Here is a 13,206-nt window from a genome sequence, read left to right as displayed (position 1 = left end):
TTTGAAGTATTGTTTTCTTCCTTTTTTATGATTTTTTTAATTCTGGGGATGATAAATTTTGCAGGAATGGCTGGTGTTGTCAGCATGGCCTAGTCTTATTTGCCGTCAGGAGCTAAATGGTTGGGATACTGTATCATGAACTGTGTTTTGTGGGTTTGTCTTAGTGTTTTTTGTAGATGTGACAGTTTTGTGTTGACGCGGTTGAGCACTTGTGTGGTTTGACAGTCCTGATATGGCCCTGTGCGGTCGGCTGGACTATAAGCAACCAGAATAAGAAAAAGTGTTAGGTTGCTGTGTGGTGTAGATCCCATGGTGTGCTGCAGTCTGAGAGAGGTGCTGCTGGCTGATCTTTGGCTTGTTGGCTGCTGTTTGCTGCTTGTTGATGTTAGCTTCCCCCACTACCCCTCTTCAATCTGAAGATAGATTCATTCAGATGAGGTAAGGCATTTGTGGACAGATGTGAGCTTAGTATGTATATACAGAAAATCAGAGTGCAGGATACCCCCGAAAACAGACTATTGCTGCCTACGTGGCTGGGTAAAAATGGTCATACACGTAAAAACCCACTCATGTACATACGAGTGAACGTGGGAGTTGCAGCCCATGAACGAAGAAGAACAGTGCAGGATGAAGTAAGGCATTAGTTGAGTAATGTGAGCTGTGCACATAGACTGAACGTCAGAGCGCAGAGGCTGATTGAGTAAATGCAGTGGCTGGTTTAGGTGTAAGTGCACTCCAGATGGATGGTAGTGTCCTGTCAGAGTCCTCTTGCTATCTGGTCAGTCCTTTTGACACCTCAGTTTGTGCCATATCTGATGTACCTGACTTATTTATAGAGGGATCAGTTCTTCAGTGTTAGTGTGACCCACACTGACGGGAGTCTTCAAAGTATCTATCCACTAGTGTTTTGATTTGGCAGGGTGCAATTTGTCAATTATTTATGAATTGCCAAAACAAAGCTAAAATGTGCATGAACTGCATTTGATTCTTTTTCGCCTTTAAGAGTGTATGGAAATGGCATTGTATGTCAGGGGCATGGGAAGTTCAGAAGTCCATGGGTGTTAGTCATGGTGGTTGAAGGGTAGAGAAAAGAATAGTCCCCTGTAGGTCAGTATGTGCTGACCATTGACATATACACATACTTCCCACACTCTTTTAATGTGTATACTTTATTGATTAAAAGGGGGAAAAAAAATCACCTTTAAGAACCTATTCGGGTACTCCATGTCAAAGCTAGGAAAGTTACCAAAGCATGAAGGAAAGAAAACAGAGTACTCCTTGAAACGAGAAACTTAATGATTATTTCTCTTATTGAGTAACAGAGTTATTCTGATTGTGATTTTTGGATGTCTGGACAGCAGGGTCAGTACAGCCACAGACATGCAGCCAGCAGATAGAAAGTAGTGCACATGTGGCCAGCTGCCTTTGACTGCAGATGAAAAAAATAACAAATAAAAAAGGGAAAGAAAAAAGTGACAATCGATCAAGATGGTGTTGTCTGAAGTGCTCTCGACAAGTTGTATTGTTGTATAGCAGTAGTACAGACTGGTATTCTCAACCTGATGAGGCACTGCTCTTGTAGAACTGTTTACACTTTCCTTAACAGCTGGTTGAAGACTATACTCTTGTTATCATGTTGTCATGGAATGATGGCAGGATTTTTCTGATAATTTTTCATTAGTATTATTATTATTATTTTGTCATTGATTTGTGACATGGAGAGGATGGGCAGTGGGTTAAAAGTGTGTTATCAGTCATTGTTAGTTGCATCTGAATGAAGCAATCTCTGGCATTTCATAAGTGTACATCATTGCAGCAGTATTCTTCGGGTTTTTTTCTGATGTAATTTTTGATTCAGGAATATTTTTGCCATCCTTTTTCATAATGCATGCATGTTTATCGTAGGGGAGACAGAAAGATGACCCCCCCCCCCCCAACCCCCCCCTCCCCATCTCCCTAAAAAGCTTGGAACAGTGGATGAGGTTATGTCTTGCAGCAAACATTCCATGTGTAGTGACAGGACATGTAGAAAGGTACCTTAGTAATACCTGTCACCTCTCAGCATGGTCACTATATATATTTCAGGACCGGGTTTTTTTGTGCTTTGTTGACAAAAGCAGCCATGTTGTTCCCCCCTGCTCCACCATTCTCCTCAAGGCAGATGCACAATCCCCGATCACTGTAAATGTCGGCAGTCCCTGTTTGCAGAAATCATACATGTTAATTCCTGTTTGTGTGGATGTTTACTGTTGTTTAAAAAAAGAATTCTTTGTTATCAGTTCTAGCATAGTTAAAGCCATGTTGTGTGCCATGATTTTAGTGCTATGACCTCAGGAATGTATATAATTATATATACATACTAATGGTGTCTTTGCTGTTGGTGCAAGGCCACTTCTGTGAACATGTTTGTGTGTTGTGTTGAGGAGAAAGGTAGATATGACTGTGTGAATACAGTGGGTTCTACTCTGATTTAATACACCTTTGTGTTTGTAAACAATAGCAGCAGTACTAGGTATCAGGAATCATTTATAGCATGTTACGTTATTATGTATAGCATGCTATGTCATCATGAACTTCATTTTGCTCCCAATCTGTGGCAGAACTCATGAATTTTTGTTACATGCTGATGACTTGAATTATTTTCTCCACTACATATTCACTGCAAAGATCTGGAAGCCATTTCAGGGTGTATAGTATTAAACTCAGGAGAATACGAGTGGAATCAGCAAAAAGTACCAAGGGTGTTGAATGTTTTGAATACCACTTTGGCTCATTGCTTCATCATGTCTGCTAATTAAGATTCCAGGTGCAAGCCGGTTTTGTGTATTTCAGATTAATGTTCTGGGAGACAGACATTCCATCAGAAGTCTTGACCATCATCAGTCACAGAATCATTGGGATTTTCACTTTACCTGAGCCAGCATGTTACAGTGGGCATAAATATTTCACCAAGGTCTTCGAACCTAGTTCAGTTATTGATCAGTCAGCGAGATTTCTGACAAATTTCTAACGTTTGTTTTGTTCAGCAGACCTTTACTGGCCGTCCTCAGGTGAAACATTTGTTGTTCTAGAACAACTGGGAGCAAAATTTACTTGCACATTGTGGGCCCCATGATGCAGTTCCCTTCACTGTTGTCAAGATGATTTTCCTCTGATGGTCAGTGTTCTTGATGTCCCACTTTATGAGAGTAGTCAGATTTTTCAGTGGTTTTGTAGACCTGTGAGAAAGTCGGTTTTCTTATTTGTGAGTGAAAGGAATAATCTTTCTGGTTTTAGTATTCTGATGGTGAGATGTAGCACCTGATATTCAAAAACAGGAAATATGGTTTGAAGGAATGGAATGAGCCAGTTGACAACCATTGGGCGCTTGTCCTGATCTCACTGCTTGATTGACACAAGTTTATAGTTGGGCCAACAGCAAAGTGAGATCTATATTATCAGTGGTTTCTCCATTGCAATGGAAAGTCATTTACAGCTTAGTCTTTTATGAAGGACTGTGACTGTCAAACTAGGAGGCAAAATCGCACTGGCTCTCAGTGCTGAAGCCTTCGGGACCAGTTGGCCTGTTGGAACCATCCCGATGCCGACTGTCCTAAAACCCTCTTGGCTGAGAGAGTGGGGATGTAACTGGGGCAATACACTCTCCACTATAATCAAATTCTAGCCCAGATAGTTGGGACGGCAGTTCCCTCCTCTGCTGTTCTGATGGTCATTGTTGACTATGACTGACTATCCTACTATGCTTGTTCCCCAAGTGTAGAAGGTGACAGTGTCCTGCCTTGTGGCAGCTAGCCCCTCTGAACCTCCTCTCCAGGTCAGGCAGTTGACAGCACCTCAGCTTCTAAGGGAACAAGTCCGACTGGATGAAAAAAAAAAAAATCTGTCAGTATTGTATGTTCTGTATTGTCAGGTTTTTTGGGGAAAGGGCTTCCACCCTTATACCTCATCTATTTTTTTTCAAAGGATGTTTCACTTTATTCTTCAGGTGTTTGTTAGAGATGATTGTCAGTTTATAGTAAATCCAATATGTAGACACAGAAGATCAGTCGAAGCATAAAAATATTGGGGGCAGGTGTTTCAGATGAGATGCTGTAAAAATCTGGCACTGGCACAAAGTTTATATTAAACATGGGTTGAACGTAAACTTCCAATCAAAACTGTTCTAGAGAGAAAGATGGGAAAAAGCAGTTGGGTACTAAAGATAGCTCCCACCCCCACCCACCTCCTCCAAAAATGCTTTATTTTAGTGTTGATTTATTGGATCTCAGAGAAAGACAAATCATTAGCTGGCACTGGTGATCAGTTGTGTGAGTATAATACAAGGCAGTAAACTTTTGTTGTCCATTTGACGAATGTCTCCTGAGAAGATTGAAGAACCAGATATGGAAACATCTACCTTTGTCAACATTTCCTTGTCTCTGCCCTTTCCTGTGCACCCCCAGCCCCGCCCCCTTTCCAGTCCTTGTGTTCACTGCATCACTGTCTCTCTTATAGAGAATTGCTCTTTATTTGTGCCATACTAGATTTACCAGTAGTACAAATACTATGTCCACAGTCAGTGTATTTCAGAGTAGATTATACACAATTGGGGTGTGTGTGAGAGTGTTTGCAGTGATTAGGAATAAAGCCTGTCACCTCAAGTGTAATGGGCATTGCTGATTATTTGTTTGATGATTGATTATTTGTTTGATGATTATTGTTCCTGTACATTGGTTTTTTCTTTGAAAAATGGTATACGTCTCAGGAGAGTGTGAAACCACATTTTTTTTCTGTAAACTTGTTATTGTAGTGACTGATTATATGCAGTATGGCAGTCAATACTGGAAGAAAATTGTTTTCAAGTGTTGTTTCCCCATTACATATTTTTACATGAGCATTTCATTGGGTCATTGAAATTGATTGAAGTATTTATGATCCCAAAGCTTGACATTTCAGTTCTGAAAATGTTTTAAAAAGATCATAGGCAGTAAAAAAAAAAAAAAAGCATGCTGATTTTTGTGATCTCTTAATCTAATGTAATTTCCATCAGTTTGATGTGTTCAGTGCTCAAGATTAATGTTCCATCTATCTTCACTTTTCTTCTTTTTTGACCGTCATAAGGGATCCTGGCGTTATGTTAAGCAATAGTTTTACATGGCTGTGCATCAGCTTATGCAGCGTTGAGAATGAAAGAGCATACAGCATGGAGAAAATACCGACATTGTCATTGTGAATTCTTTCTGGTATGCATTGATGCAGAAGTGCAAGTTACCCATACCATTCACACGAGTTGTCAAGTTGTGTACTGAAGTGTAATTCTCAGCTGGCTGCATATATTGCAGGCAGTTTAAATGTGGCTTTTCTGACAGTATATAACTGAATTTGATAATGCACTGAAGTTGAGGCTTCTGCTTGAGTTCATGCTTTATGCTGGGTTCAGGAAATCTGATTTCAGATTACTTTGACTCAGAGATCAGTACTACTGATGCAGGTAATTTTGTGTAATGAGCAGTACGACCAGTACATACTAGGAAACAGAATGATGGATTGTTTTTGAGCTGGATGGGCATTCATATAATGGCGTGTATAAAAGTTGGTGTGCTGTTTGAATCCTTTTCATTTCATCTGGTTTTGATTTGATTTGATTTTGAAACATAGCAATTTTTTACCCTTGACCATTGTAAACAAGGAATGCAAGTGGGCATGCTTTTTTGTCAAGACTTTTTTTTCCACCCATTTTATCTTTATTTTTTGAATATTTACATGTTTTGTGCCATTTAACCATATTTTTTTGTTAATTATTAAGGAGAACAATTGGAGGCACTGGCTTGCCTCTTGGCCATAAAATTGTAACCAATTTGGATTTGTCTTGTAATCTGTATGATTATTTCTCCCATCAGTAAAGCTAAACAAAAAGTAACTCTGTGTTATTTGTGGTTGTTCACGTACACGTGTTGGATCATTTAATTGGGAGAATTTCCATTTTAATCATTGTCATGAAAAACATGGGAAAATCAGAAGGCTATTTTCACACACACACACACATTATTTTTTCAACCAGGCAACCAAACAGCCAACAAGATGGAAAAAATTTCTTTCTGCATTAAGATGGAAAAAATATCTTTCCGCACTCAACCAGCATTTTAAATGATTCATCTCAGGTAAGAGGCTGATTTTGGCTAAAAAGAGTGGGTTGTATACTTTTAAACAATGGTGACAACAAATGTGTGGATTCTCTCTCTCGCAAGAATATTTCTCTATCTTTCAAATGCCAGGTTTCACATGCACGCATACATACACAAAAATGATTCATCTTTTCAACAACACATCACACACCCACACAAACACACATACACATGGAGAAGATTAATAAAATCATTTTTATAAATCAAAATTCAAACAGCACATTTGTATCCACACACAAATGATTCTTGTCCTTGAAAAAGGAAAGATCACACACAGACACAAATTTTCACACACACATTGACACCACACACACACACACACACATGCATGTGAACGATTCTCAGCTCTCAAACAGCAGATCTCGGATCACTGAAGGTGGCAAAGGCAAAGAGCTAGCATCATCAAAGTACTTTCCTTTGGCTGCCCGTAACATCTGCCTCACACGCTGCAACCCCATGTCCCTGAGGGACCACAGACCTCGAGCGTTCCTTTTGTCAGAACACTCCGCTTCCACAAAGAACACTCCCAGCTTCTTTTTCAAGTATGCAGCAGAGAAGAGCTGTGCGTCTTTCCCGTTGCGCCTGGCATGATTCACGGCGTAGTGATACGCCGTCGAGCCACAGACCACAGCGTTGCCATCGCAGCCGTGCGCCAGCAAGAAGTCGATGAAAAGCATGCACTGTTGGTCGGGTATCTGGGTGAGGGCGACATGCAGAGGACTGTGGCGAAACGTCGTGTAGTCCAGCAGCAGACAGACTGGGCTGTGCCGGACCAGGGACTGCAACACGTCCAGCCGACTGTTCATGATGGCCTGTGTGACGGGAGTGAAGCAGTGATGCCCTGGGGACCTGTCAACAAGTGTACAGGATGATGTGAATCTGATGTCTCGAGGATCTGTCATCGTCAAGACTGACAGAGGAGGGAGGTGGCAGAATGGTAAAGGTGCACATCTGCCAATACAGTGTCTGTGAAGGTCTGGGTTCAAATTCTGGTCCCACCCTTTCTCCCTAGTTCCACAGCAAAATCAAACAGAATTCTAGTCAATAGGATGAGACAATAAACCAAAGTCCTGTGTGTACGAGTACATGCACTAAGCACTCTGAAAAAAAAACACCAACATGGCAGCAAAAGTGTAGTCCTCTGGCAAAATTAAATAGAAGAATTCCACACTGAAAGGTACACATATATGTGCATGCACTCAAGGCCTGACTAAGCATGCAGGGTTACACCGCTGGTCAGGTTTCTGACAAACAGAGATGTGATGTAGCATATATGGATTTGTCCAAATGTAGTGACGCCTCCTTGAAAAATTGAAACTGATACCATCATCAACATTAAAAGAGGACTTTCTGGAGGATCTATCATCAACATTGAAAGAATATTCTGACAAGCATTTATCGAGATGATTCCCTTCTGTTCTCACTTCCAGCAGTGACATAACAATTTATCCATTGAAGTATCTCACCTAACCCTGCTAACACTTGATACTTACATATTTCACTTACATCTACACTGACAATGCTGAGAAGAGGATAATTACCAATCTGGAAGACCTATCATCAACACTGATAGAGGATGATTACTGATCTGGATGACCTATCATCAACACTGATAGAGGATGATTACTGATCTGGGTGATCTATCATCAACACTGATAGAGGATGATTACTGATCTGGGTGATCTATCATCAACACTGATAGAGGATGATTACTGATCTGGATGATCTATCATCAACACTGATAGAGGATGATTACTGATCTGGATGATCTATCATCAACACTGATAGAGGATGATTACTGATCTGGGTGATCTATCATCAACATTGATAGAGGATGATTACTGATCTGGATGATCTATCATCAACACTGATAGAGGATGATTACTGATCTGGATGATCTCTCATCAACACTGATAGAGGATGATTACTGATCTGGATGATCTATCATCAACATTGATAGAGGATGATTACTGATCTGGATGATCTATCATCAACACTGATAGAGGATGATTACTGATCTAGATGATCTATTATCAACACTGATAGAGGATGATTACTGATCTGGATGATCTCTCATCAACACTGATAGAGGATGATTACTGATCTGGATGATCTATCATCAACACTGATAGAGGATGATTACTGACCTGGATGATCTATCATCAACACTGATAGAGGATGATTACTGATCTGGATGATCTATCATCAACACTGATAGAGGATGATTACTGATCTGGATGATCTATCATCAACACTGATAGAGGATGATTACTGATCTGGATGATCTATCATCAACACTGATAGAGGATGATTACTGACCTGGATGACCAATGATCAACACTGATAGAGGATGATTACTGATCTGGATGATCTATCATCAACACTGATAGAGGATGATTACTGACCTGGATGACCTATAATCAACACTGATAGAGGATGATTACTGATCTGGATGATCTATCATCAACACTGATAGAGGATGATTACTGATCTGGATGATGTATAATCAACACTGATAGAGGATGATTACTGACCTGGATGATCTATCATCAACACTGATAGAGGATGATTACTGACCTGGATGACCTATCATCAACACTGATAGAGGATGATACTGACCTGGATGACCTATCATCAACACTGATAGAGGATGATTACTGATCTGGATGATCTATCATCAACACTGATAGAGGATGATTACTGATCTGGATGATCTATCATCAACACTGATAGAGGATGATTACTGACCTGGATGATCTATCATCAACACTGATAGAGGATGATTACTGACCTGGATGATCTATCATCAACACTGATAGAGGATGATTACTGACCTGGGTGATCTATCATCAACACTGATAGAGGAGGAAGGCGGTAGAACGGGGAAGACACTTCTCTCCATGAGGGTCTGAGTTTGAATCCTGCTCACGCCCTTTCTTCCAGGTTTGCATGCACTCAAGGCCTGACAAGCATGCTGGCTTATGCTGCTGTCAAACAACTGCCTAGCAGATGTGGTGTAGCTTATATGTAATGGATAAAAATTTGTCTAGATTTTATATATATGGATTAAGATTTGTCTGAACGCAGTGTCGTCTCCTTGAGCCACTGAAAATGAAACTGGAACTCAGCTTCTCAACAGTGTGGCATCATTTATCACATTCTATTCTCAACAGCGCTGCACAATTTCTAGCATACTGACCCACGCTTGAAAGGAACGATTCTGCCCCTCACACTCCAAAACGGGACCGGGTTGTCGTCAGAACAGGAACGATCATCAGTGCGGGATGACCAGAGAGCTATACCATAGCCCATGCCCAGCATCAGGCGGGTCAACTGTCCTGAAACATGCACACACTAGTCCACACCATTTGGCAAAAAGAAACAAGAGAGGCAAAGCCTTCAAGACTCACTTGTGATACACTTAAAAAAAAAATCCAAGCTTTTTATGTATTGAGTATAATTTCAAAATGTAATGTTTAAGATGAGAGAGATCAGTTTAAAGCAAATTAACTCCCCTAGCATTAATTAGAGTAATTTCCCTTTTTTACTATCTGCACCAAAACGTTTGCAAAATAAATAAAACTTCCATGCTTAGCAAATGAAGTTCCTGTTTGAACAAAAAATGATTATAATGACTGCTCTAGTTGTTGGGTCAGAATATCAGATCAAAGTGCCAAGTTTAGAGAATACAAAAAATATAAATATAACAGTAAATGCAGTTTGCATATAATTAGGCTTCATTTTTTTTTTTTTTGTGCCCATCCCAGAGGTGCAATATTGTTTTAAACAAGATGACTGGAAAGAACTGAATTTTTCCTATTTTTATGCCAAATTTGGTGTCAACTGACAAAGTAGTTGCAGAGAAAATGTCAATGTTAAAGTTTACCACGGACACACAGACACACACACACACACAGACAACCGAACACCGGGTTAAAACAGACTCACTTTGTTTACACAAGTGAGTCAAAAACAAAAAAACACAACAAAGGAAGACCCATTCTCAATCAGTTTTGGACTCATTTCAGAATCGGACCGTGTCACACTGTTTTACTTTCATTCCAACGTCATTTCTGTCTGTCTCAAAGGATGCTGACACTGATCATGATTTTTTGTTGTGTGCTTTTCAGGTGAATTCTTTGGCGTTAAAAGTAAGATCTCACTTGTCACTGTCTGTGTCAGAACCATTTTTTTGTTTCAGTCACCGGAACACCAAGAAAGACAAAAGGTCTTTAACTCAGTGCTGCCAGTTAGCTCCCTTGACTTTCCTCACAGACAACCCATGTGTATGGGTAAGAAATAAAATCACCAAAAAACAAACGTTAGAATTTATGAACTGAAAACCTCCAAACTGATCAGTAACATAACGAGTTAGTTGGGGACAAAATTTAAAACTTTCTCCCTTCTTATGCTCTCATACAGTGAGATGATGAGAGTATCCATATTGTTTGTTTGAAATTTGCACACACTTATGACTTGTAAACGAATCCAGGAAACACACAGAGTTTGAAACAGATTAAATTCAGAACTTTATATAGCCTCAATAAGCTTCCTTCAACTAATTCGGTTGTCTAGACGCCTTGTGACCGATAAGAAACTGGGTCAGAGTCCACTGTTGACATGTACTGTTCAAATGAACCATAACTTTCCTGCTTGCGAGCATAGCAACACACTCTGCATTAACTGGCTGCAGTGAAGAATGGAAAGGTCAGTTAAGATATTCTTAGTTTATAATGTTATTAGGGAAATTAGGTGCCACTCCAAGAATCCAAAACTATCTAAAGCCCTGATCAGGCTCCTTTGCCTGAAACAGTTGTAAACAGTAGGGCCTCGATCGGGGCCCATTGTCTGCAGTGAGTTAATACGTCCCTTGACCCTGCCAAAGCTGCGAAAAACCACAACAAGAAAACTGTAATAACCCTCCCCCCCTCCCCCAGCACTTCACCCCCTCACCCCCTCTTCTCAAATGAAATGGTCACAGCAACCACATTATTCTCCCACACTGTTAACAGGCTTGGAAATGACAGAAATCCAATTTCATGTCTTTGAAAAAAAAAAAATTGTTTGTTTGTTGCAACTCTTCTTAAATACTTCACAGCAAGTTACCCAATCACTTGGTATACAGACTAACAGGTGGACTTTGTCACTGTGCAAACAAACCAAAATGTTGTCACTGGTATTCTAAAGGAAGAAGGTGGCAGAATGGTTAAGATGCTGATCTGCTGATTCAGCGTACCTGATGATCTGGGTTTGAATCATTGTCTTGCCCTTTCTCCAAAGTTCGACTGCAGAAATCAGACTGAGCGTCAAGTCATTCAGATGAGATGACTAACTTAAGTTCTGAATGCAGCACACGCTTGGCGCACTGAAACAGAAACCATGGCAGCAAAAGGGCTGTGGCAAAATTCTGTAGAAGAAATCTGCTCTGGTAGGCACACAAATTAAATGCAACACACTCACGGCCTGACAAGCAAGCTGGGTTGTGCCGCTGGTCAGGCATCTGCCTAGCGTATGTGGTGCAGCGTATATGGATTTGTCCAAAAGCAGTGGCTCGTCCTTAAGAAACTGAAACAGAGCTAACATCTTCCAAGTCAACAGACTTATCAATACATTTCAAAACATCACTGGCATGGGTTTCCCGCTTTTGATTTATGACTAATTTAGTTTGCACCCACCCACCCCCCTTACCTGTCCATCAATTTAAAAAGATATGTATATATATACTGATAACATCAAGTTAAATTTCAAGATCAAGACTTATAACGAACCACTGTATTTGTATGTCGGACCTTCGTATCTTTATTGTTAGCAAATTTACTGTGATGTTGATAGTGCAATGTCCTTCCGTCCAGCAACCCCAACTTTTTCCCAACTAATGTTCGTGTGTTTTGAATTAATGACGGAATGAATGTCTTTACTTTCAAAAAGCTATTCTCTCTTTAAACAAGTGTTTATTTTCTTTATGATGAGCCTGAGTAGAGAATTTCTGTGCTCCGACTCAGACAATAAAGTGACTGAATGATTGATTGATGACAACCAAATAAGTGTTCATTTTCTTTATGAAAAGCCTGAATGGGGAATTTTGAGTCAGACAATAAAGTGACTGATTGATTGGTGACTACCTGCTTTACTGCGGCAGGAAAAGATGTACTCTGATTCAGACAATAAATAAGTGGAGTGATGGCCTAGAGGTAACGCGTCCGCCTAGGAAACGAGAAAATCTGAGAGTGCTGGTTCCAATCACAGCTCAGCCGGCGATATTTTCTCCCCCTCCACTAGACCTTGAGTGGTGGTCTGGACGCTAGTCATTCAGATGAGACAATAAACTGAGGTCCTGTGTGCAGCATGCACTTTGTGCACGTAAAAGAACCCACAGCAACAAAATGGTTGTTCCTGGCAAAATTCTGTAGAAAAAACCCACTTCGATAGGAAAAACAAATAAAACTGCACGCAGGAAAAAAAGAAAAGAAAAAGAAAGTGATTGACTGATTGATTGGTTGATTGATTGGTGACTACCTGCTTTACTGCGGCAGTAAGAGACCATGTGCAGAGCAGTGAAGCCCCAGTTGTCCAGCCAGGTGTGGAAGACGTCCCTTTCCGGGTGGCTGGTCAACAGGAACATGGCGGCCTCCTCGCTGCCGTTGCTAAGGGCGTGCATCAACGTCGTCCTGTTCTCGCCGTCCACCTCTTCAAACCGGGCCCCGAACTCCGCCAGCAGCTTCAGGTAGGCCACTTTGTTCCTGAACGCTGCCGTCATTCCCACTGTCACCTGCAAGAGCATGATAACTTCTTCTGCGTTCACTCGTATGCACACGAGTGGGCTTTTACGTGTATGACCCTTTTTACCCCGCCATGTAGGCAGCATACTCCATTTTCGGGGGTGTGCATGCTGGGTATGTTCTTGTTTCCATAACCCACCGATTGCTGACATGGATTACAGGATCTTTAACGTGCGTATTTGATCTTCTGCTTGCATATACACATGAAGGGGGTTCAGGCACTAGCAGGTCTGCACATATGTTAACCTGGGAGATCGTAAGAA

General features: G+C 40.8%; 1 protein-coding gene across 1 annotated transcript in view; it reads right to left on the bottom strand.

The window, feature by feature from the left end:
- Window positions 1-6,365: 6,365 nt before the first annotated feature.
- Window positions 6,366-13,206, bottom strand: part of LOC143286457 (uncharacterized) — a 14,144-nt gene continuing 7,303 nt past the window's right edge. Inside the window, exons 4-6 of the mRNA XM_076594026.1 lie at window positions 12,681-12,933; window positions 9,364-9,502; window positions 6,366-7,013 (exon numbers count right to left, since the gene is read on the bottom strand). Of these exons, the coding sequence (XP_076450141.1) occupies window positions 6,506-7,013; window positions 9,364-9,502; window positions 12,681-12,933 (900 nt within the window). The 3' untranslated portion in view covers window positions 6,366-6,505. The remainder of the gene's footprint in view (window positions 7,014-9,363; window positions 9,503-12,680; window positions 12,934-13,206) is intronic.

This window comes from Babylonia areolata, chromosome 10, assembly GCF_041734735.1.
Source record: "Babylonia areolata isolate BAREFJ2019XMU chromosome 10, ASM4173473v1, whole genome shotgun sequence".
Classification (NCBI taxonomy): domain Eukaryota; kingdom Metazoa; phylum Mollusca; class Gastropoda; order Neogastropoda; family Buccinidae; genus Babylonia; species Babylonia areolata.
This window is presented reverse-complemented; position numbering and strand designations above follow the sequence as displayed.